The sequence below is a fragment of the Uncinocarpus reesii genome, genomic scaffold (genome assembly GCF_000003515.1).
Source record: "Uncinocarpus reesii 1704 scaffold_1 genomic scaffold, whole genome shotgun sequence".
NCBI classification, from domain to species: domain Eukaryota; kingdom Fungi; phylum Ascomycota; class Eurotiomycetes; order Onygenales; family Onygenaceae; genus Uncinocarpus; species Uncinocarpus reesii.
Window position 1 is genome coordinate 5388992 of NW_003052500.1, and position 27805 is coordinate 5416796.

The 27805-nt window shown below is 49.9% G+C and overlaps 8 protein-coding genes across 8 annotated transcripts in view; 3 read left to right on the forward strand and 5 right to left on the reverse strand.

Annotated features, from left to right (window-relative positions):
• The window catches only part of UREG_02062 (uncharacterized protein), a gene marked incomplete at both ends in the record, with an annotated part of 1247 nt that extends 816 nt beyond the window's left edge, over nt 1–431 (reverse strand). The window contains one exon of the mRNA XM_002542500.1: nt 293–431. Coding sequence (XP_002542546.1) covers nt 293–431 — 139 coding nt within the window. The remainder of the gene's footprint in view (nt 1–292) is intronic.
• Nucleotides 432–2705: 2274 nt separating this feature from the next.
• UREG_02063 (uncharacterized protein) lies at nt 2706–3371 on the reverse strand (the record flags this gene model as incomplete). The annotated part of the gene is made up of 1 exon (XM_002542501.1): nt 2706–3371. One exon carries the CDS (start codon nt 3369–3371, stop codon nt 2706–2708), a length of 666 nt encoding a protein of 221 aa, XP_002542547.1.
• Nucleotides 3372–4286: 915 nt separating this feature from the next.
• On the reverse strand, nt 4287–5723 carry UREG_02064 (uncharacterized protein; the record flags this gene model as incomplete). Its single annotated transcript, XM_002542502.1, has 3 exons — nt 4287–4782; nt 4811–5244; nt 5463–5723. 3 exons carry the CDS (start codon nt 5721–5723, stop codon nt 4287–4289), a joined length of 1191 nt encoding a protein of 396 aa, XP_002542548.1.
• Nucleotides 5724–6967: 1244 nt separating this feature from the next.
• UREG_02065 (MAP kinase kinase skh1/pek1) lies at nt 6968–8641 on the forward strand (the record flags this gene model as incomplete). The annotated part of the gene is made up of 4 exons (XM_002542503.1): nt 6968–7666; nt 7728–8019; nt 8080–8449; nt 8476–8641. The coding sequence occupies 4 exons, from the start codon at nt 6968–6970 to the stop codon at nt 8639–8641; spliced, it is 1527 nt and encodes a 508-aa protein (XP_002542549.1).
• Nucleotides 8642–9451: 810 nt separating this feature from the next.
• UREG_02066 (uncharacterized protein) lies at nt 9452–12414 on the reverse strand (the record flags this gene model as incomplete). The annotated part of the gene is made up of 3 exons (XM_002542504.1): nt 9452–10640; nt 10693–10846; nt 11064–12414. 3 exons carry the CDS (start codon nt 12412–12414, stop codon nt 9452–9454), a joined length of 2694 nt encoding a protein of 897 aa, XP_002542550.1.
• Nucleotides 12415–14203: 1789 nt separating this feature from the next.
• On the forward strand, nt 14204–20092 carry UREG_02067 (uncharacterized protein; the record flags this gene model as incomplete). The annotated part of the gene is made up of 5 exons (XM_002542505.1): nt 14204–14214; nt 14275–14292; nt 14349–15853; nt 15946–19720; nt 19789–20092. The coding sequence occupies 5 exons, from the start codon at nt 14204–14206 to the stop codon at nt 20090–20092; spliced, it is 5613 nt and encodes a 1870-aa protein (XP_002542551.1).
• Nucleotides 20093–21235: 1143 nt separating this feature from the next.
• On the reverse strand, nt 21236–24874 carry UREG_02068 (uncharacterized protein; the record flags this gene model as incomplete). Its single annotated transcript, XM_002542506.1, has 4 exons — nt 21236–21282; nt 21336–23064; nt 23133–23229; nt 23532–24874. The coding sequence occupies 4 exons, from the start codon at nt 24872–24874 to the stop codon at nt 21236–21238; spliced, it is 3216 nt and encodes a 1071-aa protein (XP_002542552.1).
• Nucleotides 24875–25276: 402 nt separating this feature from the next.
• UREG_02069 (uncharacterized protein) lies at nt 25277–27260 on the forward strand (the record flags this gene model as incomplete). Its single annotated transcript, XM_002542507.1, has 5 exons — nt 25277–25316; nt 25351–26382; nt 26492–26743; nt 26818–26868; nt 27052–27260. 5 exons carry the CDS (start codon nt 25277–25279, stop codon nt 27258–27260), a joined length of 1584 nt encoding a protein of 527 aa, XP_002542553.1.
• Between the last annotated feature and the right edge of the window lie 545 nt (nt 27261–27805).

A 27805-nucleotide genomic window follows, 5' to 3' on the forward strand; every position in this document is an offset into this window, starting at 1 on the left:
TTCGTGTGGGCGACCGAAGTCGAAAAAGCGCGATGCTGCAAGCGGTGTGTGGGCTTGAAGAAACGGATCAGTGAGGATGAAGAAGAAACAGAAGAAGAAGAAACAAGAAACACAAGGGGGAAGGCCCCCAACCTTTGTAGCAGCCGGGAGATTACACTGGAGATCCTGCCCCTGACCCACGAAAAACGCTCATTTGCCAGGGGGGAAGCGCCCGAGGCAGGCCATGCTGAGGCCCCTAGAACAGGTGCCGCTGTTTAACTGGAACCGCAGCCAATTGTTTGGGGCCGCCCACCGCCCAGCGCCCATCGCTCAGGGGCCTCGCTTGGCGTGGCTGCTCGCCCGGCCCCTGATTCGCTGGCCAGGGGGCACACGCTGTGGACCAGCCCACTGGCAGTCGCAACGCTAATCCCGCCCGACAGTCCAGAGTTCATCGCTTGGGCTTTCCCTGGCTGTGATTCTGCACGCCGTCGCCAGTCCGCTCGAGGGCTCGACCGGCCATCTTGCTGTGTGGGTTGGTGTTGATGTCTTGCCTCGTGGTCTCCAGGGCAAATGGCTGGATAACCAGACAGATATCACAAAGGCTTTCCGCCTTCATCGTCGCGCTGGAATGTCCTGCAGGTACCCATCTGAATGGCCGTTTGATTGGCGGGCTGGAGCACGGGTTCCTTGCACTGATCCTGTGTCGGAGGAACCAATCGGGCCACGACTCTGTTGATTTCAGATTAATTGGCCCGACAAGTACATTTGGTTGCCAGTGATTAGCTTTGGGTTGCTGGCATGTCAAGATCCTGCCAACCGAAACGACAGCTGACTGGCCAAGGATCGGTGAATTGTCCTTGAAGCATGGGTTCGAGTGCTGTGGGAGACGGGCATTTCTGCGCAACTCAAAGCCACCTGGCCTGGCGAAGTCTGGGAGCAAGAGACGACTTCTAGCCATCCCTTTGTTGGGCTCGAACCCCTTCACCAAAAAAAGCTCAAAAATAATAGCGCACCAGCTAACATCTCGCCAATATCTGTAATGTAACAAAACAAGCTCCTCCCACATTACTTCTCAACACGCTTAATCTGCGAACGCTCCCAAGCCGAAACATCTGTCCGCCCAGGACCCTGCAGCCGCTGACAGGCCAAGTTCCTCCCCCATCTCAGGAGACGGTTTCCCAGGAACTGTATTTGGGCCAACGGGGAATTTCCAGGGCAGGATTCCTCTGATCTCGCTGTAGATCTTTGAATGAAAAAGCAATAATGTCTCCTGGACGTGAAACAAGCTGTCTGCCAGGTCTTCCCGTCACCACAACACTTGGCAGGCAGACTTGGACGCGCGTTTCTGCAAAAGACGGCCAGGTGGCCGGATAATTAGCTCGTGGATCTTCTTTCAAAAGGTGGATATTTGGAGAATGTCCCACATCGCCGAAAGCGGCTTGCCCTGTCGACAACAATCCTCCTGGCAGATGCGCCGATAAAAGGAGACCACTGCCCCCTTTTTTTTGTCTCCATTCTGCCTTGTTTTGAGCAAGAAGTTCCCAGAATCAAACGCCGCTCAGGATCCGGGTGGCTGTTGGGCCTTCAACATTGCTCTCGTTACCGATTGATGTACTCCGTACGGAGTACACTGTCTTTTCCGTTTTCATCATCCTCCCCTAATAAGCCCATCCCAGTTTTGAAACTCGACAAAGGCCTCGCGTCATTCTTCACTGATCCATCGCATGGTCCTTTTCGGAATTTCCCTGAATTCTGTTGCGGAAAGACGGGCGACGACAGCCCGCGCCTTTGTTGATGACACGGGCAGGAGCTCCGGAACTTGGCGTCAATGAGATCATGCGTGGAGAACGCGCATCCTCTTTTTTTTTTATTTTTCCCTAATCAGTTATCACGATTAGCTAGCTAGCTGACGATCGAAGTGATGGGCGCTGCAAAGTGCAAACCGCTGATGTACATCCCGTACTCCCGTAGCGATGGACCAATGGTGCATACTGGGTGGTTCTCGCGATACTTTCCCAGCGGTCTTTGGCCAGGTTCTAAGAAACCAGTCGTTGGCGTCTGCCGTTGCGCGCGTCAAAGAAGGCACTCAATTGATCGCAGCGAAGTGGGAGCCATTGACCAAAGAGAACGGGCGTGGAAAGGCATGTGACCTGGTTGTCGAGCGTGGATGCGGCAAGTTCAACGAGGAATGATAGAAAGTGAATTCTGTTGGCCAATACGACGACATCCAAAATGTAGTAACCATTGACATCGAGTCACCACGAACTAGAGAGAATGCGATGCCATTGACTGAACTCGACTGCAAAACAACCATGAGTGAGTCTACAGAGTAAATGACATCCTAAAATGTGCGACGGAAAGATAGCTGTTCTCTTATCGATATTCATTCCGTTTAGAAATATGTTCTATTATGCTCTATACTCGCTCAGTTTAGTTATGTCGTCTCTATTTTCGACACCGAACGTGCGCATCTGATTCCGAGAAACAGAAGGTCTTCGCTTGCGATGTAAGCTCTTGCGCGAATATCTAGCTTCACGAACTCCCCGAATAACGAGACTTTCCGAAATAAGAAATTTTGAAAGGAGGAAAAAGCGCAGTAGAGAGAAAGAAAAAAAAAGGACACCCTAATACCCGGAACTCCAGAGTGGCATTTGATCAATCCGTCATGTCTCGTTCAGAATGGAGGAAAAAAAAAAAGTACATTGGCCCTAACTCCCGCGGCCGATTCAGTGTCCGTTCGTCTCTTTCTTCTCGCTCCATGGCTCTGGCGTATATTGCTTCAAGAACAGGTCATTCTGGATCCAGAGGAGCTTGTTGAATGCACGGATAATCTTGGTTTTCGTAGGTAGATCGACATCCTGTGCACCCATGACTGCATTGAGAACGATATCTTCGACGAATCCCAGCAATGCGCTGCAGTGCATCAGCTCAACTCGAAGCTGTGGTCGCTTGCTGCGGTGTTTGAAGCCAGGTTCGCCTGTGTGCATCAGACCGACTTTGTCGAGGTAGTCCCAGAATTTGCTGTTGTCCGACCAGTCCGTGTTGCTAACCAGCTTGACGAGATAAAGCTTCAAGAAGTCTTTGCGGTGGAGGATATTGGGATGGGTCAGCGTGAGGTCCTCGACCGTGGCTGCCGCTGGGTCATGCTCATCCTGTTCGGGTTGGCGGGGGACAAAGGCTTTGGCAGTAACGTCAAACGAGATAAGATTGGTGTAGATGGTGTCAAGGACGGCAGGGATGGCAGGTGCAATGACTGGTTTTGCGGCATTTAGAGCAGCGCCGTCTTCGTCGGTGAATTTGAGAAAAGCCTTCAGGTAGGCGACGCGGCTGGCGACGTCCTTGAAGGAAGCCTCGTCGATGTGTTGAATCGGTGGTCGTTCGGTGGCAGTCATTGCGGCTGGTTGTGGCGCCGGTTCTGGTGGCTGTTGCTTGGAGAAGAAGGAGAACATGTGATGATTTATAAAGGAGCTGGTGTAGTTTATTGAGCGTTATAAAATGTTTATCAGAGAGTAGGCGCTGATGGTAGAGATGGAGAGAGAAAAATGCTTCTTCTGGAAGTTGGAGAAGTGAGGATATTTATATATTACACAGAAAAAAAAAATAAAAAATAAAAAATACAAAATTAACTACCAGGCTACGTCATATTCGAATCCCTTCCACAGGCAGGCACGGGGATTTGATATTGGGACAAATCTGGCCATCCCCCGGCCTTGCAGATTCCGAAAGACCACGCAGCAGGAGACAAATTCGAAAAAGAAGTCAAGCAAAACGCAGAGTCTCCGCGGAGGTTATTGGAAACGGGAGAGCGCTTGACGGAATGCATTTGGAATCTGGAGATACTCGGCAAAGGTGCAGCTCTAGCCTCCAGGGAATGGGACCACGTCGAGCGCAGAAATGATGAAAATGTGGAGATTGGATGCTCCAGGAAGAGCGAAAAAAACGGAGCAGAAAAGCTTGCTGCCGTTGTGGTTCCGCAGGGCCAGATGCAAAGTTAGCGTAGGCTGGCGGAAATCGCCATCTCTCAGCGCAACAAGCGCTTGGCTTCCGGCGAAGAGGCAGGTTGGTTGGCAAAACAACCGACCCTATTGGACCGGCTCGAATTTAAGCCCTGGGGAGCCGTCAGCGTCAAGTGGCTCAGGGGACCCCCCGGGTGGTCCAAGGCGGGTGAAAGAGGTGCGGATTGCTGGTCGTTTCACCCAGGAAATTCAATTCCCGGGGCTCACGCGCAACCGCTCTGCTCGGCGGTACGACCAGCGCGACGGAATCAAGCAGTGATGTGCCATGCTGTGAATGCCCAAGACGACAATTCATCTGCTTGGCCGTCGCTCATGTTGCGCGTTCGTTGCTGATCGGGAGGGAAAATGTTGGCAGCTGGGGAGTGTGCGCTGACTCATCGGGCGGGTTCCGAATTCTCCCGGGGCCCTCGGAACTTGCCGCGACCGCATCGCCTGATGCCCGCCAGTGCCAGCCCGAAGCCCGAGAATCAACCGTCGGGTCGCCGCTGGGGCCTGGAGGCTGGAGCTGCTGGAATATCGGATCCTGCTGCTTCCGCCTATATAATAGCGCTGCAGCCCCCATAGCTTGCGGGACGACGCACCGTCAAGCAGAGACAACTCTCCAGAAACGATGGTTGAAAGGGGACAATGGTCGAGACCCAACCCGCTGCAAGCTGGCAGTTTCCGGTTCTCAAGAAAGATTGACCACTCGGGCTTCCACAGCAGTTGATACTCTTCGCAGGATGAACCCACAAGCACGCCGCAGTTGGATCTTGTGGTTTGCGCAGACTGGGAATTGTGTAGTCCCCTTTAAACCACATCTCAGCGCGGCTAACCTGGGCTCACAGTCAGCAAAAGAATGACACTGTGTCTGGCAAAAGAGAGGTCTAGATGCAAGGGCCGGGACAGATCGCTTTGGAATCTGACAAATGCCCTGCTGGGGAGTTTGGACGATGTTGGCTAGATGGAGGCAAGGATTGAAACCACCAAGCTTGAAAACGAGATCGCGGATGCAACCGAAGCGGGAGACGGAATTCAGGGGTGTGAAACGATCGATAACGATGAGATCGGGTTTGGAAACATGACAGCGCTCGGTAAGGAACTCGATACGCGAGTCTTTTGCTGCCAGCAAGCATTCCAATGAGCGACAATGTGGGAGCTTCTTCACAATCGAAGTCGAGGGATGTCCTACGGACGACGGCGGTAAAAACCGTAGAGGGCTGGCCACCATTAAGACTCTTCCACTTCTCCCTCTCGCTGTCGCCTTTGGCTGGGGAGATGCAGTTAGCTGAGTCAAGGAGAGCCCTGGCCCGGCAGCAGGATGGATGACCAGTGCATGCGTCGGACGCACACAACAACCACCGTGGGGCAGGGCTATTCTTATCGCCAGCTGCGCCAATGTGGGGTGCAGGATGTTTGGAAGGATTGATTTTTGGAAGAGAATGAGTGTCTCCGCCGTATCTCTGACTGTGCGCCCAAAACGATCACCGCCTCGCGGGTGCTTGGCTCCCGCTTGCGCAGGCCGGGATCACGCAGGCATTGGCTGGAGAGAGCGTCAGGAAGCGTTGCTTGTCCGTATTTCACAGCCAGATGTGCATCTCTGGGCCAAGCTTGTTCTATGTTTAGCTGTTTTCTTTTTTCAGTGTTTGGGGACGTTTGGGGAGATGCAGGTCGCTTCCAAGACGGCTGTTCGGTAGAGATCTCATGGCCCGTGGCGTGGAATTGATACCAGTCGAAGATGGCATCCATTATTATTAGCAAATCCATTCTGATTCTTTCCCTTGCGCACTAGCTGAGCGCTCTCGCGAGTTAATGCTGGCCGTGCTGCCGGGATGGCTCAGGCTCAAACAGGCAATTGGTCTGTCTTTGGATGCAGAGATGAAGCTGGAAGAGAACCGGTGGACGAGCTGTGGACTGGCGATGCTGTCAGTTGGCTGCTCCGGTTTGGCCCCCAACGGCCCTGTCATGAAGAATGGTGTCGATGGATATACGAATCGGGGAGCAGGAAGCATGCGTCCTATATTTATATAGTCGTCGGCGCTGCTGCACCGGCGCCGTTCATTCACGGTCTGTAGAATCAAATCCGTAGCGGTTATTAAACCCATTGACATAGCCATCGCCGTCGTCCGTCTCAGTTGCTCAGCCCAGCTCTGGTCGTCTCGGCGCTTCTCGAAACAAAAGCGGCTCACCGCTGGTCCCTCGATCAATTTCATCGTCGCAGTTCCCTCTGGTTCTTCCATTCTGGCCCCGAGACACGGCCCACTGCTGGCTATTTAGGTTGCTGGCTTCATCATCGTTGATCAACCTCGCCCTTTTTTCATTGGGCCCAAGCATCTTCCAACTTCCCTCGAAGCGCCCAACTCAACCACAACCCATCTCTCTCCCTCTCTCTCTCTCTCTCTCGCCTCTGCTGCTCTGCTTCAAAGCGCACGCTTGCTTGTCTCGGCATCGATCTGCGCTGAGATTAACTGACCAGGTCCAGGAGTGCTGCTGAGTTTCGGCCCTTGCCCCAATCACCGCCGTGGGATCTGGGAACACTAGTTGTTGGGCGCGGTGCTTGCAGTTGACACCGCGGGGAGAAGTCGACCCCCTTCGATGGCCCATTGAGACACTGTATCACTCAACCTCTGTGTTTGCTTGCCTGTGCTTGCTGTCGTTTTAAATATTCACCCTCTCTCTCTCTCTCTCGTCCTCCTCCCCCTCTTCATCTCGCTGGCGTCACTCTGACGACACGTGCGGAAGCCTTTCCCCCGTCACTCCCTCAAACCCCAGCTCGTCTCCCCTCTACCCGCCACTCGAGAAACGAGCTGTTGGATCCAGAGTGGAAATAGGCGTTTGGTCGCTTAGCATCCTGAGCCAAGTCAGATCTCCCTTCCTCTAGCCTCTGCCAATTCACCGGACCCTGGTAAGCCCTTCGCGCTCTTTGCTCGACGGACGCCGCCCCGCTGACCATCGTCTCTCAGGTCCCGTACACATCTTAACCGGCCCGTAATATGTCCTCTCCCGCTCCTCTCCTAAAGATCCCCACGCCGGGAAACCGAAAGCCGCCCAAGCTCACAGTTGGCATCCCCCCTTCACCGAACGCTCGCCCCGTCAACCAAGTTGGCACCGCTTCATACGATGACCCACACGCCCAACAATTTCCCGCTCGCCAGCTGCCCCCGGAGTTGAGGATTGCAACGCCCATGGGTAGCAGGGGAACAATCCCACAGGAAAACACCTCCTACTACAATGGCCGGCCAATGCAGCAACAACCACAACCCTACAACGCCTCTTCACACGACCTCTCGGCACATTCACGGTCTGGGAGCTTTACGATGCATGATGGCAAAACCAGTGGCCCGGCATCTGCAACTTCTTCGTCGTTTTCTACTCTCTCGTTTGCCATGGGGATGAGAGATCCCCTTGGAGCCACCAGGGATCCGTCGTCCGCAATCAGCTCCGTATATTCCGACCGCGAAGGCGGGATGCCGATGGAACGAGAGAATAGCATGAATGGCATTTTACCTGATCTGGATAAACTGAGCCATGAACTGGGCAGGCCCTTGGATGTTGAAGATCTCGATGACGAAAAGTGGACAGCTGCTAGCGAGCAAGGGAAGATCATTGAACTTGACAGCCTCGGCGAAGGTGCCGGTGGAGCGGTCACCAGATGCATACTAATAGGCGGAAAAACGGTGTTCGCTCTAAAGGTATGTACTAGACGTTCAGATCACATTGTCGCGAGCAGGCTTCGGCTAATCCTTGGTTCAGGTCATCACAACCGATCCTAACCCTGACGTGAAGAAACAAATATTTCGAGAACTAAATTTTAATAAGGGCTGTGCATCAGAACATATTTGCCGGTATTATGGGGCGTTTATGGATAGGTCGTCAAGCACAATATCTATCGCGATGGAGTTTTGTGAAGGCGGCAGCCTCGACAGTGTCTACAAAGAGGTCAAGAAGCTTGGTGGCCGAACTGGAGAAAAGGTGTTAGGAAAGGTTGCTGAAGGCGTATTAAACGGTTTAACGTACCTGCATGGACGCAAAATCATCCACAGAGGTATGTGCATGTTTTGAACCAAGTACCCGGCCTCGAACCTATTAACACTTTGAGATGTAGACATCAAACCGTCGAATATCCTCCTCTGCCGAACAGGGCAAGTCAAACTCTGCGATTTCGGTGTCAGCGGCGAGTTCGGCACAAAAGGCGATGCAAACACTTTCATTGGCACATCGTATTACATGGCGCCCGAACGAATTACTGGCAAATCTTATACGATTACGTCCGACGTTTGGTCTCTCGGAGTCACCTTGCTCGAAGTTGCGCAGCACCGGTTTCCTTTCCCAGCAGATGGGACGGTGATGCAGCCAAGAGCAGGCTTGATTGATCTCCTAACGTACATTGTCCGACAACCAATCCCCAAGCTGAAAGACGAACCAGGGAATGGAATCTACTGGAGCGATAACTTTAAATACTTTATTGAGTGCTGGTAAGCATTTGAATCCTGCTCATTAGCGACGCCAAAATTAGTGCTAATTCGAATCATCGCAGTTTGGAGAAAGAGCCTCCCCGAAGAGCAACTCCATGGCGCATGTTGGAGCACCCCTGGATGCTTGAGATGAAGAATAAGAAGGTCAATATGGCGCATTTCTTGAAGCAAGTTTGGGACTGGAATGATTAGACTGTTTACAAAAAGGTTTTGGCCATCAAAGTCTTGCATTTTCTTTTCTTTTCTTGCAGCTTCGCTTTGGTCCGAATCCCCACGAACTCGGTTTGCAATTCAGTTGACACGATTGACCTCCAGTTATTCCCCTACCCCTCGCATGGTTTGCTACAATGTCCTCCAAAAGACGTCTGGACGTCGTTGATTCTCTTCTTGAAAACACCCAAGCCTATTACCTTTTGTCTAGCTTCGCCGTTTCTTTTTTTTTCTTCCCCTTGTTTTATCTCTTTTCCTTATGTTTTCTCTATCTTTCTCACCTTTTCTTGCAAAAAGACGGAGTTCTCTTTGGATTTGAATATTTCCTCCTTTTTTGTTCCCTCAACCCATAGGCTTTCCAGTATCGATAATAATGCGGTGGGAGAATCATCAACGTTTGTTCTTTTCAATTGCTTGTGAAATGCATTACTGGAAACCCCTTGATATCTGACGCCCTCTTTGTAAGGTGTCTCCTGCTATTTTTCAACCTCCCCGGGGACAACAATAACTTAGTTCCTGGTGTACTTACGACTGTTGATCTGCGTTTTTTAAATCTGAGGATATAGAGATATGAATGAACGAAAGAAACAAAAAAGGAGAATTTTCATCTGTCTCCACTAAAGACCGCTCAAGAAACATTGCCTGTGTTGAGAAAAAATGGACGAGCAATTGAACCGCCCAGCCATTCAGCGATGCATGACATCAAGATTAGAGCATGGAAAAAAGGGTATATACATAATGTGCCCCTCGTAGAATAAGACGCAACACTCGACGAAAGAACCGTACATAGTCTTACTTGGTATTCTGATTCACCGGCTGCGCTCCCAGCACCCATCCCAGCCCGCTAACAAGTCCTCCTGTAACCATATTGCTTACCACGTCTCTCTTCCTGACTCTACTCCCATCGCCAGCTTCTGAAGGGGTATTGGACCCATCATGCCATCCCCACTCGTCCCCGGGCACCTCGATACTCTGCCGGGGTCGACTCGACGTTGCACTGGCGGGCCTCGGCAGCGAAGACGTAGCCGGGGTCGACGCGGAGGCGAGAGGGAATGCATTCTTGCTAATCGCCCGAGCGGCACCGCGGGCGACATCGAACAGGCCCATGGGTGCTTCTTCGTAATCCCTCCGGTGTCGACGCTGAAGGTTACGCGAGGTACGTAGCCGTCTGGCGCGTTCTCGCTGCGTGTCAATGGCGTCGAGTTCAGCGTCTGAGGGGCCGAAAGCGCCGGGGGCGGAGGACATGCTGGTTTGATCGCCTTGGGCGTCCCAGGCTTCTGCTTCCTCTTGTTCTTTGGTTTGAAGCGTGTTCATTTCTTCATCGGAGCGACGCCAGACGGCGAGGATTTCTGGTAGGTTGTCTGGCGAAGGAGAGAGAACGAGGGCAAGAGAGAGGAGCTCCATTTGCTGGGAGAGCCGAGAGATACGGGATTGCAGAGATGCGTTTTCAGCACCTGAGGTTGTTGGTCGGTGGCGTCCTGCATTGTATGCCGCCCGCCAGGAGAGGCTGTCTTCGACGATGGGGCCTGAATCCACTGAGCCCAGGAATTGGGTATTGTGAGCTAGTCGTGTGGTGATATATGAGTACGCTGTGTCGAAATCATTTGCAGTAAGGGCACATGATATAGCTAGGGATGTAACTCTGTGAGCAGAAACCAGCTGGATCTGCTCGAAAGATAGAGCGGATATATCTGTATTGGGAAGGTCATCCTCTTGTAGGCCATTTGGAAGCCCGGCAGAGATCAGATCGCGGCCAATTCTTAGAAGATTGTCCAGTTCAGTGTAAGCTTTTGCGTTTTGTTCCAGTACTCGTTCTATCAACGATAGTGGGTCCTGGTGCACGCGAATGCTCACAGGTTGAAACGGAACGCCATGCTGGAGGGTAAGAGAATAGAAGGATAGGGCATGAGTTGCAGATATCAGGGATTGTATTTGTTGAAATGCTATAGAGCTCGGAAAATGAGGAATGAATGACTCGAGTCTACCACCAACAGGTTAATGGTGGCCCACGGGACAGGTTATGTGGCACATACATTTCTGTGGCATGTTTTATTCCACCTCTAGTTCTGTTTCCATTCGATGCATTATCATAAGCCATAAAAATGGCGTTAGTCACGGCATTTTCTACTTCCTCGGAGGAAAGAGGAGAGGACGGAGTAACGTAGGTAGATATGGCGGCCTCATATTCTGCGACATGTTAGCGAGAAACAGGATCGATGGGCTTAGAGGCTGTCCACAAGCTTACGCTTTGCCATTAGCATAATATGTAGAATCTCCTTTTCGAAACGATCAAGGGATACCCGCCAAAACAAACCCATTGATGGTTCGGACGTTTGGTCGGCAGGCGTGAAATTCTGTTCACAACCCCAACTTCTCAGCCATAACAATTGGTCCCTAAACTGACCCCAATTGCGTGACTGTTTGGAATTCCCTTTTAATATCCCAAGCACTTCATGCAATTCATAAAGTTGGGCATTTTCATCCCCAAAGAGTGATATTTCCGCAACATGCCTGGGTGTGATGAAGTGACCAAAGTCATTCAATGTGCGAATGGAAACTAGAACACCGTCTAAAAACGTAATAGACTCGCGTGACGGATAGGTAAGGCAATTAGGCGTATCAAGCAAAAGGTTGTGAAGGAGATTTCGGCGGCAGGCGTTGGAGCAGATTGTATTTGGAGCAATCGGGAGTAGTTCGTCACCATGTACTAGTAGAGTTGAATGTCCTTCAATCCCTAGAAGAGCCGCAATTCTCGCTAGAATGCGACAGGAACCTTCGAAAGTATTTTTATTGCATTCTGAAACTGTATACACCGCCGCAATGGCGGCTTGGCCATAGGCGAAAGCCAGTTTCTGCTCCGTGTCCGTCGACACGGCCATTTCCGTATCTTCATATCCACCCAAGTCGACATCTCTGGGACCAGCCCACCGAATCACTGCTTCAACCGCCAACTCAAAGTCCCGTACGGCTGTAGAGAGCAACCATTCATTAACATCCTGCCAGCCTGCACAACAGCCCTTGTCCGGAGCTCGAAATGCTACAGTGTCTCCATTCAGCTTTCGCCTTTTTGATTTGCCCTGTCCATAGATCCACGGTCCGATCAGGCCTCGTATATCCCGGTCTACGTTGCCGCCATTTTCGCGTCGGTCTGCGCGAGAAAGGAGAGTATTGACAGCGCTTTTACTATTAAGTGATTCGAGGAGCTCCAGAGAAAGTGCTCCCTCCATATCAGGGTGGTATTCGTAATTGAACCGAATCAACGGAAGTATCGTAGCTATAACCCAGTTGCGGAGGTAATCTGATGTGTGGACAAACGGCTTGATCAAGGCAAGGACAAACGTCTGCACGCCAAACTCGTTGTCTATTCTGTACGCTCGATGGATAAGGAAATGAGTCAGAGGCGTGATTGTAGGGTCATTCGAAAGCCCGGGGTATCGAAGAGGTAGGAGTCGTAGCTTTCTGACTTGCTTTCTAGCTTCAGCGGGAGACAACTCTGCGATTGTGGATGTATCTATGTCTAGCTCCGTGGCTGCGGCTGACGATTCAAGATAGAGGCCATTGATGACGGTAGTATAGCGATCTGGCTCAACGCTTTCCGGTAAAAAGGTCAAGATAATGCGGAGAACAACGTCGAGAGAGGGCGGGTTGCGGAAATGACGGAGCAGATCAGGGAGTTGCGAGATATCTCCATGTGTGCACAATTCGACCGCTAGCAAAACCAGATGGGCATCAGACAAACCTGAGAGAGCCGTCATATTTGGGCTTGCTCATAGCCTCTGAGGAAATCAATGCTGTTGCCAGTTGGACGTTGGCGATGGCCCTGTCGATGTGGCAGTTGACGAGCACTTTAGGCCTGGACCAATCGGGGGCGAAATCGAGCCCGATGTCTTGGCAGCCAGATTATGTAATACACCGTCTCCAGCATCGGACTTCAACCTCAGCAGGCGATTTGAGGCAACCTGTTGCAGTCAATTGAAATCAAAACACAATGGCATCGGGTTACGGACTTACCGGAGGTATGTATTGATGCACTGACCTGTTTCTTCGTCCCCAAAAACCATCGCAGTTGGGCTTCCTCCGCTGACACGACTGATCGAACCCAGGCCCATCGCGGTGCTTTCCCTTTTGGCAGGATCTCCTCTCCTGCTACGTTGTTAACAGCGGCGAAGGCGAAAATGGCAAAATGAAGTGCGTTCCGGTCATGGAAGATTACTACGAATGCCTACACCACAAGAAAGAGGTGCGTCCCGGCGCATTCAATTGCCGGAAAAAGAAATCCATCCGTCAGACATGTGGAGAACTAACAGATGGCCCTTTTGGAAATTATAGGCTGCGAGAACGAGAGCGTTACAGAATGCTTACCGCAAGGCAATTGCGGCTCACCCGCGAGAGAACGTCCCGAGAGCCGAGCAGGTTAGCACGTTGGGTTTATTGGGGAAAGACGAAGACACAAAAGTGATTGTGGAGTCGAGATAGTGAAGGATGCTTTGATCGTGTGAACTAGAAAGGAGATGAATTTCTCCGCTGCAGTTCTCTATTCCCTGTGTATATCATGCGTTCCCTTAGCGATCCAATGGAAAGGGCTAATATCTGACCCATTGCTTTCTTCGACCGCTCTCGGGGCCATCGAACCTGTTGCAACTACGGCTGGGCCGATGGGGAACAGATCTCCAAACTACATAACTGGGCTTGTGACATTGGAATCTGCAGCTTTCTAGAAAGTGTTGGACATTTCGCGATCTGTGTCTCAGCCATGTTTTGGGGGAAGAGCCTGTATAACACTATCGCATGATTATCTTGAATTTAAGAGAAAGCAAATCATTCGTACTCCAAATAGTCTTTGCTCGCGCCGCAAGCGGTCATTCATTAAGCTCAAGGTGGAATTCCAGAGAATGGTTCGGCAATACGGAACATTGCGCGGGATGCCAAAGGGCCACCATTCAGCAGTGGCCAGGCATGTGTCGCCATGTAGATGTAAAGATGAAATGTCCTCATCCAGCTGATGCCCTGCAGGCTGTAGGCCTGGTGCGAGATTGACAGACAGGCTACTCTGTCCAGCACGACCTTTGCCAAGCAGTCAGCCACCAACCGGACAGCTTTTTTGCTCGTTGCGGCTTGACGGCGGGGGCGCCTGTCACGTGAAGGGCCTCAATTCAGCTTGGGGCGCAGGGATGTGAGGCACGCTAGGCCCAGAGCGGACAAGCGGCCCTGCGGTGGACATGGATAGGCGCGTTGCAGCAAAGGTTGTCCCAATGATATAAACATCCCTCTGCAACCTCGAGCAGCTTCTTCTCCAAACCCAGCACCACCCCGACCTTAACCTCTTTGACTTGGCAGGTCTCGCACAACATACTTCTGGTCAACACCCCCTGGCTCTGTTATTACTTAATCACTATACTTGGTGAATTATCCAAACCATGGGTGCTCTGGTCACCCACCATGTGTATTGATGGCTGCTTGGTGATTTCCACTGCGCTTTTCTTCCATTCACAGCCTTTGCTTTCGACGCGTTGCTTTTGATGATCAGAGCAGCAAGAAGTCGTGATGGGGTCGAGGTAAGCCCTGTCCACCCTCGCCTCTTAGCGCCTGATTACTAATTGTCTCGGCGAATTTAGGCTCGATCGCTTAGTCACGTAAGTTCCACCAGTGTTATGCTATCAACCGGCTGACTAACATTGCTTGGCGACAGTCTTTTGGAGACGGGGAGCACGCCAGTGATCAGGAACACGGCTGCCCAGCAACTGGCTGACGTCCAGAAACAACATCCAGAGGAACTGTTCAATCTACTTGGCCGCATTGTGCCGTATCTTCGATCAAGATCTTGGGAAACGAGGACCGCCGCAGCCAAGGCAATTGGCGGGATCGTTGCCCATGCACCCAAGTTTGATCCAAATGCCGACGACAGTCTACCCCCTAAAGATGAGGAGATTGAAAGAACCAAATTAAAAAAGGAAAGGGACAACGCGGGTGGCTGTTTGGATTTGGAATCTCTGGACCTGGTTTCCATCATCAAACATGGCCAGAAGCTGCTGGGAAGTGCCGGCAGAGACTATGAGCTCTCCCTTGCCGGTTTGGATGCCACAGCAAGATTAGAGCAGCAGAAGAAAACGCTTGGCTGGCGCCTTGGTCTCGAGGGCGAATACGCGGAAGACGACAGTGCTAATGATTACGACGTCAATGACAGTGGCTTTTCCAAATCACGCGGAGCAGGGTGTGCCCCGCCCCTGGATACCTCTGTTTCGTCCCTGGTTCGCCAGCATAGTCTGACGGCGCTTTCGCCGCAACCAGTTACTTCTCCGAATGACCTTCAGACTCCTATGAACGGCGAAGAACACGGCCTGAGCAAACGCCAATTGAATCAACTGAAACGGAAGCACAAGCAATCAGCAAGGATGGGGGGGCATAAAATCAGAGTTGTTGACCTCTCTTCTAGAAAAAATTCCGATATTCCTGGAACTCCAGCTAGCACTACACCCCATCCCATCAAAAAAGAAAATGGAGAGGAAAATGAAGACGAGAAGATCGATTATTTTTCTCTGAAACGCGAAGGGCCGGACGACGATTCCAAGGTGGTTACCGAATTCAAGGGTGCTGTGGTTCCGGAAAAGTCCTTCATTCAAACTGATTCTGAGGAGCAAAATCTAGAGTGGCCGTACGAGCGTGTGTGCGATTTCTTGATGGTGGACTTATTCGACCACAGCTGGGAGATTCGGCACGGAGCCGCTATGGGTCTTCGAGAAATAATTCGCGTTCAGGGAGCTGGCGCAGGCCGTCTATGGGGAAGGTCGAGGGCGGAAAATGACGAACTTAATCACCGCTGGCTCAACGATCTCGCCTGTAGACTTCTTTGCGTGTTCATGCTGGACCGGTTTGGAGATTATATCTCGGACAACGTCGTAGCGCCAATTCGCGAAACAGTCGGGCAAACTCTAGGCGCACTGTTATCCCACCTCCCTTCTCAGTCTGTTGTGTTGGTCTACCAAATCCTCCATAGGATCGTGATGCAAAAGGATTTGGATACCTTGAAACCGATCTGGGAAGTCTGCCATGGAGGAATGATTGGCTTAAAATATTTGGTTGCCGTTCGAAACGACATTCTATTCGAAGATCCCACTGTCCTAGATGGTGTTATTGAGGCTGTGATGAAAGGCTTGGTGATTACGACGATGACGTTCGTGCAGTTAGCGCCGCTACGTTGATCCCCATTGCGGATGAGTTGTGAAACTACGACCAGAAGCCTTGAGTACTTTGATGAAATGTTTGGAATTGTCTCTCAAATTCCCAAGACGACCTCAGCGCGAGCACAGGTTCTGTGATGGATGTTCTCGTGAAGCTCTGCACATTCCCACCGGTGCTGGAGGCAATGAAGACCAATGCCGCTCATGACCCCGAATCGTCGTTTGGGAATCTCGTCCCTCGTTTGTTTCCTTTCCTTCGACATACAATTTCAAGCGTACGATCTGCTGTTTTACGTGCTCTGCTCACGTTTTTGAAACTGGAGGAAGAAGGGCAAGATTCATGGGTGGACGGTAAAGCACTTAGACTTATTTTTCAGAACCTGCTTGTCGAACGACATGAAAGCGTCCTTAAGTTATCCTTACAAGTTTGGACACAATTGCTTAGAGTTCTTAACGCTCGACAAGCGTTCGGCACAGACCAGCTTGTCGCCCCGATCCAGCCACTTATCACGGCGACCATGAATCCGTTTGGAGTTCCCCGTTACCCTATACCTATGGATTTGTGTCTTTTCATTCGACCCTCCGGATCGCCTTTTACCTTCGCACCAACTGTCCTACGAAAACAGTCAGTTCCCGCGGAACCTGCGCCACGAGGTAGAAGGAGAAAAACCGAAAAGAAGGAATCGCATGTGGTGATGACACATAATGTGGATGGCCATATGTTACAGGGCGATATTGACTTGGTTGGTATGGATACGATGATAAGGTCGAAAATCTATGCTGCTATCGCGCTTGGCGAATTTTTGTCGACGTGGGATTCCGCCAATGGGCCTAGCATATGGGATCGAGTTTTACCTGCGTTGAATTGCCCTGGCTCCACTTCCCAGCTAGTGGCAGCTATGGTGATCGAGGAGTATACGAAACGGCAAGGTCCTTCTTCTCGCTATGCCTCTCTCCTGTCCCAATGGCTCAATCCTTCGATAGAGACTGAGCGGCCATCGTGGTATAGTGACATTGCATGCTACCTGCATATCGCAAGAGCGCAATGCCATTCACTTCTTAACACTTTCCGAGAACACGCGCATGTTTCACAATCTAGACTCCCAACTTTAGCTGTGGTAGTTCAAGGAGATCCAGAAGCTGGACCGAACGCCTTCTCAATTCATGATGCTGAGAAGGTTGTGGGCCCGGATTTCGACAGGCTTAAGAAAGACCTATCGCCAACCCAACGCGTCACTGCACTTCAAGTGTTGAACGACTCTCGCGCAAGCGCCCAAGTTGCTGTCGATGAAGCCAAGGAAGTAAAAGAGCAACGTGATATGCGGGTTCGGGCTGCCATTGCCGGCTCTTTGGTTGCCCTGCAGGATATACCCAAAAAGCCCAGCCATATTATTAAAGCCATGATGGACAGTGTGAAAAAGGAGGAAAATGTTGAGCTCCAGCAACGGTCAGCATCCGCCATCGCATCCTTGGTGGAGTATTATACTACAGCTACCAAACGCGGACCTGTTGATAAAGTCATTGGTAATCTTGTTAAATTCTGCTGTGTTGACACATCAGAAACGCCAGAATTCCATCACAATGCCCACCTGGAGAAAGCTATTCTATCACTTCGCAAAGAAGAAGATAGGAAAGATCCAATTGATGCGGCCAAGTTTGAGAAAGAATCACGAGAAGCTAGGATTATGCGCCGCGGAGCGAAAGAGGCTCTAGAGCAATTGGCGACAAAATTTGGAGCTCAGTTATTAGAAAAGGTTCCAAACCTTGCTTTCCTCATTCGAAATGCCCTGAAGCAAGCTTTGATGGGAGAGCTTCCAAACGACATCAAGGATCCGACGAATGAGTTAGGACAAGAGACGGTGGACGGGCTGTCGACATTACGTGCGCTAGCCCCCAAGTTTCACCCTGGCATCTACCCCTGGGTTATTGAACTTATGCCTCTTGTTGTAAAAGCGTTGCAATGCGAACTTTCCGTCATTCGGTACGCTGCTGCTAAATGCTTCGCCACCTTGTGTAGCGTTATGTCTGTCGAAGGCATGACAATGCTTGTGGAAAAGGTCCTACCCTCGATCAACAATGCGTTGGACGTCAACTGTCGACAGGGCGCCATTGAATGCATATATCATTTAATCCACGTAATGGAAGAGAAAATTCTTCCGTACGTCGTCTTTCTTATCGTTCCGGTGCTTGGGCGAATGAGTGATTCAGATAATGACGTGAGGCTTTTGGCAACCACTGCATTTGCGACACTTGTGAAGCTCGTCCCGTTGGAGGCTGGCATTCCTGATCCTCCCGGTTTGTCGGACGAATTGCTCAAAGGTCGAGACCGGGAGAGAAAGTTTATGGCACAAATGCTTGACGTGCGCAAAGTGGAGCCTTTCGAGATACCAGTTGGAATCAAGGCCGAACTGCGATCTTATCAACAAGAAGGCGTCAACTGGCTAGCGTTTCTAAATCGATACAATCTGCATGGCATTCTTTGTGACGACATGGGCCTTGGAAAGACTTTACAAACGTTGTGTATCGTGGCTAGTGACCATCATTTACGAGCAGAAGAGTTCGCCCGAACGCAGGCTCCCGAGGTAAGACGACTACCGTCTTTGATTATCTGCCCCCCTAGTGTTTCTGGCCACTGGCAACAAGAGATTCAGCAATACGCACCTTTCCTTAGTTGCGTCTCATACATGGGTCCGCCAGCGGAACGATCAAAACACCGATCACGACTCAGCGAGGTGGATATTGTAATTACTTCATACGATATCTGCAGGAACGATAACGATATCCTGTTACCGATGTCTTGGAACTATTGCGTTTTGGACGAAGGCCACTTGATTAAGAATCCAAGGGCAAAAATTACTCAGGCAGTGAAACGCATCCAAAGCAACCACCGACTTATTCTCTCTGGCACCCCGATTCAAAATAACGTTTTGGAACTGTGGTCGTTGTTCGACTTCCTCATGCCTGGATTCTTGGGAACCGAAAAGGTGTTTCTAGACCGCTTCGCCAAACCAATCGCTGCGAGTCGGTTCAGCAAGTCTTCTTCAAAAGAGCAAGAAGCGGGGGCTTTAGCTATCGAAGCTTTGCACAAACAAGTCCTTCCGTTCTTGCTGCGACGGCTGAAGGAGGAGGTTCTGAACGACCTGCCGCCAAAGATATTGCAAAATTATTATTGCGACCCGAGTGAACTTCAGCGAAAACTCTTCGAAGATTTCACCAAAAAGGAACAGAAAGAGTTGGCGAAGAAGATTGGAAGTACCGAAAAAGAGGCAAAGGAACATATTTTCCAAGCCTTACAATACATGCGTCGACTTTGCAACTCCCCTGCCCTGGTTGTGAAAGAAGGGCATAGACAATATCCAGAAGTGCAGAAATACCTCTCGGATAAACGCTCGAATATTCGCGATATCAGTCATGCTCCCAAGCTTACGGCACTTCGCGATTTGCTTATAGATTGTGGTATTGGCGTGGACCCATCTACTGAAGGTGAACTGACTACTGCTGCAAGCTATGTCAGTCCACACCGTGCCTTGATATTCTGTCAGATGAAGGAGATGTTAGACATTGTGCAAAACGATGTTCTCAAAAAGTTACTTCCGTCTGTCCAATACCTGCGTCTCGATGGAAGTGTGGAAGCGACGAAACGTCAGAATATCGTCAATCAATTCAATACGGATCCTAGCTATGATGTTCTCCTCCTCACAACAAGCGTTGGTGGACTTGGTCTCAATCTTACTGGTGCAGATACGGTTATTTTTGTCGAACATGATTGGAATCCGCAAAAGGATATTCAAGCCATGGATCGCGCTCATCGTATCGGACAAAAGAAGGTGGTTAATGTCTATCGTCTGATCACACGAGGCACACTGGAAGAAAAGATCTTAAAGTACGTTTCTATTCGCACACATCTTCGTCTTCCTAGCTTGGGTAACTATTTTACTAACCATTTCATAGTCTCCAACGTTTCAAGATCGATGTCGCTTCCACCGTCGTCAACCAACAAAACGCCGGTCTCAGCACCATGGATACTGATCAGCTCCTTGACCTCTTCAATCTCGGTGAGACAGCCGATACTGCAGAAAAACCAGGGCAAGACTCCGGTCTTACCGGTAATGAAGTCGATATGGTAGATATCGACGGTGAGGTTAAAGAAAAGGGCAAAAGGGGCTGGCTAGACGACCTGGGAGAATTATGGGATGACCGGCAATATGAAGAGGAATACAATCTTGATTCGTTTTTGGCGTCCATGAAAGGGTGAATTTAGAGAGACAAGTTATTCCTGCGATTCTGCCTTGGGATTTTTGAAGGCAGTGTGATCTCTAATCAAGTCACTTGGAGTTGGGATGCAATAGGGAACGGTACCACGCTTCTTTCTCGCTTTGGTTGAGACGATTCTGAATATCCCGTTTATTTCCTTTTATATCCTGTTCATATTCTCTTTGGGCTTGCTCGACTCTTCGAGAGCGCGGTCTTGGTGGGTGTTACGCGATCATGAAAGAAAAAAAGTCGTTTTGAATTTCATGGCAGCGGCGTATCTTACACGCATCACAGGAGTTCTTGTTGCCTTTTTTTTATTATCCTTGATCCTGTTTGGTCCTCCTTTTTGGGCTCAGAAAAAGAAGAGCAAATGGTCCGCAACTTATTTCTCTTTCCTCTTTACGTCTCTATTACTTCTACGGTCTTCTTTTCAACTTGGCTTTCTCAATATGTATAAGTATTAAACAATTTTTCTCTTTACTTTTGTTGAACCTTTTAACTCTTGGTGTTTTGAAAGTGATGTAATATTGGCCTTGGAATGTCGTCTGTACAAGTATTATACTTATAATAGAAGAAGAAGAAGAAGAAGAAGATAGTCTCTTTTACTCATCGCATCAAAGACGATTTAAACTCAGAACCATATGCTGCCATTGGGTTTCCTTATAATCTAGATTTAAAGAGGGCCAAAGCAAAGAGCTAGAAAAGCAATGGAGAGGGAAATAACAGCATGAACTGGCATAAAGCCGAAGACAAAACACGCAGTTGCGAGTATTCTTACATATCGTACACACAGCCATTGAAGTGGGAGCAAAAATGGCCCAGAAGTAGCTTCGCAAATGATAATCAGCCCATAGGCGCCACGAGAAGACTCCCAAACAGAAAACAAACTGCCTCCCAGCATCCAAAGGATTTCCCCCGATCATACCCTGTGTTGAAAATCGAACGAAGGTTTAGAACTCCAGATAACACCGGCTAACTGTTGGAGAATAAAAGACTAAAAGTGAACAAGAACGAAGATACCATACTAGGAGAAAGAAAATATCACGGCCATTTTAGAAATCAACAACCAGCAAAACAAGCATTCGGCAAAATATCAACTTTTGTTGGACAAATTTGAATTTGAAAGGAGCAGAATTTCATCAATTCATAGCGGAGAAGCGGCGAGTAAACGCAATCGGAGATTTAACGTCGCTGTTTGGGTCTCGCAAGAAAGCTTAATCGACTAAAACTAAGGCCAGACTTACGTGCCGAGCCGGCTGTAGCGCGAATGGCACTTCGTGGAGTTGCTGTCTGGATCGGACGTTGCTTCACTGGGCTGGGAGTCTGAGTCTTCGATCCAGGCATCGGGAGGACCTTGACCCTTTTAGCACTTCGCTGATCAGTCGTAAATTTAGCAGCATGATCTGGCTCCTCAGCCCCATGTTCCTCCCGTTGGCGTTTCTTGTTAGTTATGCCGTGCGGGATCGCCCCAGGAGTTGAAAAGGCAAGCTGTCGACGCGTATTGGTCGTTACCGAAGATTTGCGTGTACTAACTGGAGAAGGCTCGTAAAAGAAAGCAAGTTGTTCGGCATTTCTGGGCGTGCTCAGAGGCGGCAGCGTTGGATAAACGATATCACCACTCTCGGCGTCTTCCAAGGGGCCCAAATCAGGCGTTCGAGGGCCGTCCAATGGTTCATTTGCATCACGAGTATTGGTGCTATCAGAGAAATCAACGCGCTTTTTAGCGGAAGGAATCGTTGGACTTGGATTGGTAGGATCCGTCGCGAATAGGAGTTTGGTGCTCAGGTCACCATCCGGAAATGCCTGATGGGTCCCAGCAGCAACCTTTAGCGGGTCATTAGAAAACAGTGGTTGACGTCGGCGTAGAATTGATTTCAGAGTCCCAAGACCGGGAGTTGTGTTGTTGGTTTTTGTTTTGAGGTCCGTCTGTGGAGTTCGAGGCGCGAGGTTAGATTTTGAAGGCGAGCGTGGTAGTAATGAAGGAATATTGGTGGTTTTAGAGTGCTGCACACTTGTAGAGTGTGTAATCTTTGGTTTATACGGCGTTCCAATGTTCTCAGGGAGGGAAGAATTGGTGCTTGTGCCGGGTCTATTCGTAGCTTGGTCATTTTTGAACAGTGGTCGACGAGTAGAAATATCTTCATTCCCGTTATTCTTTTGGCGTTTTGCGGGCAAGTTGGTAGACGTAGTCGCGGGTACACGGACATTAGTTTTAGCTGGGGAAGGTCGCTCCGGCTCATCAAGACGAGCCTTCGAAATGGTGCGTTTGAGACCTTTCGAAACGGGAGGCTGGACACGATCTGGACGAGCTCTGAAGGCAGAAGGATGATTGGCTATAGAGTCCATCTTCCTGAATTGATTCATATGGATTTCACTGAAACGTCCGATCTTGCTCTTTACCTTGGCGATTTTCCTCTCGCCCATCTGTTTCGGCTTCTCCTCTTTATCCTTTGATTCAGGCCCTTTAATTTTCATTTCAGCTTTAATTTTCGCGGCATCTTCTCGGATGCTCTTCATAATGTCTCTTGCCTCGACGCTAAGCCCAGAGTCCTCGCAGGAGAACTTGAAGTCGTAGCTCAATGCTTCTAGCTGGTCAGGGTGCGAGAGTCGGCCTTTTGAAGGTGTATTGGATAGGGTCAGAAGAGGATTGCTTGGAGCATTTGGGTCCTTTTGAATTGGCTGAAATCCAAGTATAAGGCCACTGTCAAGCTGTTTTGAGGTACTCTGATGAACCTTGCTAGGATGCATTTCTCCATGACTCGGTTTCACGGGTCCATTTGTGCACGGTGTTTTAACAGATGCCCTCGAGCTAGATTTAGCCTTTGAAGGCGTAGAGAGTGGTTTTTGTATAGGAGTCGTCGGCCGTGTATTATTGCCCGACTTCACGCTAGGTGCCGTTGGTTCATCGTCATGTTCGACAAGGGATGGCAGCTTGGCAGCGGGTCGCGAATGGCTTTTGTCAACTTGAGATGGCTATAGAAGTAAGTACTTGCACTGCTTCTCGTAGCCAAAAAAGACCAGCCAAAAAGAATCCAACATACCTCAAGGGTCGGTGTCTGCCCCCTCAATCGGGCGGACCGACGAGTGACTGGCATGTTGATGCAGCAACGGTACAGGCTGGCAGGGGTCAACGGTGGTCTGTATCAACTGCAGCTTCTATTGTTGAGGATATAGTTTTCAACGACTGTTAAGAATATAGACAGATGGAGAGCTACACGTTGGACACTGAGAAGCAAAGGACGGAGAGTCGTGAAGCTCCCAGTAACTAGTCCGAAAACAAGCAAAAGTAAACAAACATTATGTAATCACGTTGCTCACTGATTAGATAATCAGATTTCGTTACAAATGACGTCGGGAATATCAATTTCATCTTGACATCAACGACACTCCTTCAAAACATCAGCGGTCCACTTCAACCGTCCCGCTCGCGGAGGACTCACAGCCCGAAGGGATAAGTTTCGTCCACTCCGAGCGGCGTGCGGGGTTGCGTCATCTCCAGAGGCCTTACCCCTTGGGATTCATCGAACCAAATATACCCGTCGAGTTGATCTGCGAGATCAGCTGCGGAATAGTGGGACATTCGTTCAGTTGCTGGACGATATATCACGCCAATAAACCGCTCTAATCGGGGTGATGCCTTCAGGATTTCCTGGCGGGTTTCCGGATCGGACAGACCCTGCCGGAGCTCGAGGTAGAATGACGGGATGCCAGTTTGATGAGCTAAGTATTCCCAGCTATCAGATCGGGACGGCCGTACTTTCATGATCTCTGCATCATCATCCCATTCGTGTGCAGCGGTCACAGTGCCCGTATGTGTCCCACATCCAATCAAGGCCACATTCTCACGCCCAAGGTTCTCACGGCATAGCTGACCGATGTTGAGCTCATCACGATGCCTGCCCATACTGGTATATCTTGCGTCTCCAATATGGCTGTTGTGTGCCCATACTATAGCCTTGGAAGAAGGCTTATACTTCAGCAACCGATTAAGCGTTTCAAACATGTGCGTGTCTCGAAGAGACCATGAGTCTGCCCGGCTAGAATACATCGCTCGATAATACGACTCTGCATCGGCCACAAGATAAGCATTTTGCTCCATGCTATGGAACTCTTCCCCATCGTGCCTATGAGCAGAGTATTCCAACCTCTTCTGCAGCAGATCTCGTAACATTCCAATGACCTTGTCCTCGCAAGTTTTCATTCCGGTAGTGGTGAAATTCGCGAATCCGTACGATGTCGGATCTTCTACCCACGGTTGCAGACAGCCGTACCGCTGGCGTGCCAATTTTGCCATTTTCGGATCGACCCCGTCAAGGTATTTGATGATGCCCTCAATAGACCTTCCCATGCTGTAAAGGTCCAGCCCATAAATCCCGGCTCTTTTCTGGGGAGGAAGTTTCGCATTATGGTCTCTCATCCAGTGGACAACGTCTTGCATTTCCTTATTCCGCCACATCCATGTCGGGAATCTCTGAAATGGCTCATCTTTTCCTTGCTCCAATTTACCCTTGAGCCCCGGTCGCTGTCGCACGTATCTATCAAGTTCTTCGGCATCGGGCCAGTCTGCTTCCAACGCCACGGTGTCGAAGCCGTGATGCTCAATCAGGCGCTTCGTAATTTCGGCCCTCGCGTGATAGAACTCTGACGTGCCATGGCTTCCATCGCCCAATAAAACGACCTTGTAATTTTTGAGATGGTCAAAATACGACCCAAACGATTCGTCGGTAAGAGGAGGGAGAGGCTTTGCCGCTGACTTGATGATATCGACGAGTCTCGAGCTCATAGTTGCACGTTTACAGCAAGCTATTGTTATCTCTCATCATTCACAATCAACGCCCTGAGAAGCACTCAGAAATCAGAGCTCGGCTAGCAATCTATATCTATTTACATCTGCCTAGCGAAACCTGATACGAGTAAAACAGGATCCCAGGCGATTCAACCCGCCACTCGAAGGTCCTCCAGATTGGATCCTATGACTTCACATCTGTATACAAGCATGTACTCCACGGAGTACAAGTACGTACATACATACGTACACACTTAAGAGTTGACAGCTTATTGCTCGTTCTTTTGGCCGTGGTATCCCCCTCTTTGGAACTTATTGATCGTCGCCATCCGGGAATTAGCAAGGACGTTCTTGCGCATTCGTAGCTCGGCTAACTACCAAGATCGGTCGTCTTTTGCGATGTCTTTGCAACATCGACATGTACTGCATCGTTGCTTTGGTAAGCAATATTACTTCATTAACTAGTTAACCAGTTCTCGCCCAATCAGATGCCACGCTTCGACTGTTGGTCGGTGTCAGCCAAACGGTGCAAACGTCTGAGCGTCAACCAATCATATCAACCAGTGAGATCCCTCTTATGACGTCTCCAACATCCCAGCGTCCACTATATACATACACCGTAACACCGGTAGCACCAGCGCCGACCCTTATGGCTCGAAAGCCCGGTATCTCTTTAATTAGGAGCTTTGCTTCTATGTCATCTATGATGTCTCGCATTCATCGCTTCGAGAGTTCGATGGAAAGTGTGTATGGGAATTTCTCTAACATAGCTGATCCCTCAACCTGGGTACCTCCGCCCAAGTCTGGCGGCCATAGAGGGCGTTATCTATGGACTGACGCGTTCGGGGTATTGAATTTCCTGACATTACACAAAGAGAATCAATCCAGTGATGGAAAGTATCTCATGTTCGCCAAACGTCTTGTTCTCACTGTCCACGACGTCTTGGGTCGAACCCGTGATGGACAGTCTCGGCTGCCCGGTGCTACGGACGAGGAGCCACTCGGGGGTGGCTTGCGGATTGGAAAAGAGTCGGAAACTGGATCCGATGGTGACGGACAATATCACCATTACCTTACCGTGTGGATGTTCGCCCTGAATCGACTAGCAATGGCCGCCGGCGAACCTGCATTCAATCGTCAAGCGGTGTCTTTGGCAAAAGCCATCCACCCGCACTTCTTTCTCAACAGAACATCCAGCCATCCGAGAATGGTGTGGAAGGTTGCAATGGACCTCTCGAGACCCTTAGTGGCCAGCGAGGGAAACTTGGATCCGATCGACGGATATGTAGTGTTCCGGCTCTTACAATCGTCAGCGTTGAACTATGGTGGCGGCCCGGTCTTGGAGGAAGAGATTGATGATTATAAGAGAGTTATGGCTCGAAAAGGGAAACATTACGTTTCAAGCGACACACTGGATCTGGGAATGACCCTCTGGACCGCCCATTGGCTCTCTGGAAGGGAGGATTGGGCGACCGATTTGGGCAACAGATGCATCCTTCAAATCCGTAATCCTCACCATAAGCACCCTGCTTCAAGTGGCCTGCAAGTGTATATCCCCAGAAGGACTGGGCAGTATTCACTAACCGCTTTCTTCAATTGAACCATCTGCATCAGGTGACCTATTTGACCGCGAGGGATACCTCGACACCCCGGTGCGCTTCCGTCTTGCTTTCAGGGAATTCGGGACCTGTCTTGGAATAGGCTGCATGTTCGACCCAGGAAGTAAAAGCGAAGTTGCGCTTGATTTGAAATCTCGTTCCGAAGAGATCCTTTCCCAATGGGAAAAATATACCTCTTCAGCTTTGACGCCAGAAGATCTAAAGCCTATCACAAGGGTAATGAATTCCACGGCATTGATCCCTGGAGGTAAGCTGTATTATCCGACTTTAGGTTTTGTAAACTCGACGCTCCCTAGTAGAAGATCACTCACATCTTTATAGCATTCAAAGCCGGGTTTTTTGGCCGTGAGCCGATCAGAGACCTGGAGGAAGGTCGGTAGCGGAAAATGGAGTTGTCGATGAAAAGGAGTGAAAATGTTGCAAAGGGTTAGTTGGCGAAGTTAAGCGGCATTCCACTGTGGTGTAACTCCCAACGATTTCTGACTCCAAGATATAATCAACTGTGATCTAATTAAAAGTATTATACAATTATTCTTTGTATCTCTCATTGTCCAGGTATCCCTATTATGCATCTCCACGAGGGAGCAGTTCTCGGGAGGATGTATATCGCGTACACGGTAGCCAATGCAATAAGTAGCCCAGAGGCCTGGGGCAAAGCCGTCACAGTCAGCAGTGATACAGATGAAGTCGTTGAGTCGACGGATGCGGTTAACACGGCTTACCTTTTCGAAAAACGTATGGAACCAGATCCCTGTCATGAGTAACATCCACCAACATAGACCCGCAACCGCCCAAACAAACTGTCGTGACATTCTTGCTGCAGGGTCCGGAGCATCCTCATCCAGAGCAATTTCCGATGCCTGCCCATCTCTGTCTTTGGCTTTGATATCCGGCCTTTCATTCACCGAAAGTCCGGAACCAAGTAATTCAAACACCAGAAAGGCGCTTGCAAGAACAAGCATGAATGCATGTCCACTAACGTCGTGACCTCCTTGCCAAGTGCCTTCCACCATTTTACACGCCACAGAAGTCATAATCGAAGCTGATATAGGCTCCCTCATCCCGTTGGCGAGTACCCTTTCACATCTCCCTCCCGTGGCAGTAAAGCTGCGGTCTATGATAGCGGGGCCAAAACACCATTGGGTGGTGAGAATCCAAGCAAGTGTAACCAACGCATATCGAAATATGGCTTGCCACACTTTCCTGAGGCGCTCATTTAGGTCGATTCGCCTAGTAACGAATCCGGGCTGAGTCGATAGTATTGACAGGAATGCAAAAGTCGTCCAGACCCATCCAATCTTGACAAAGT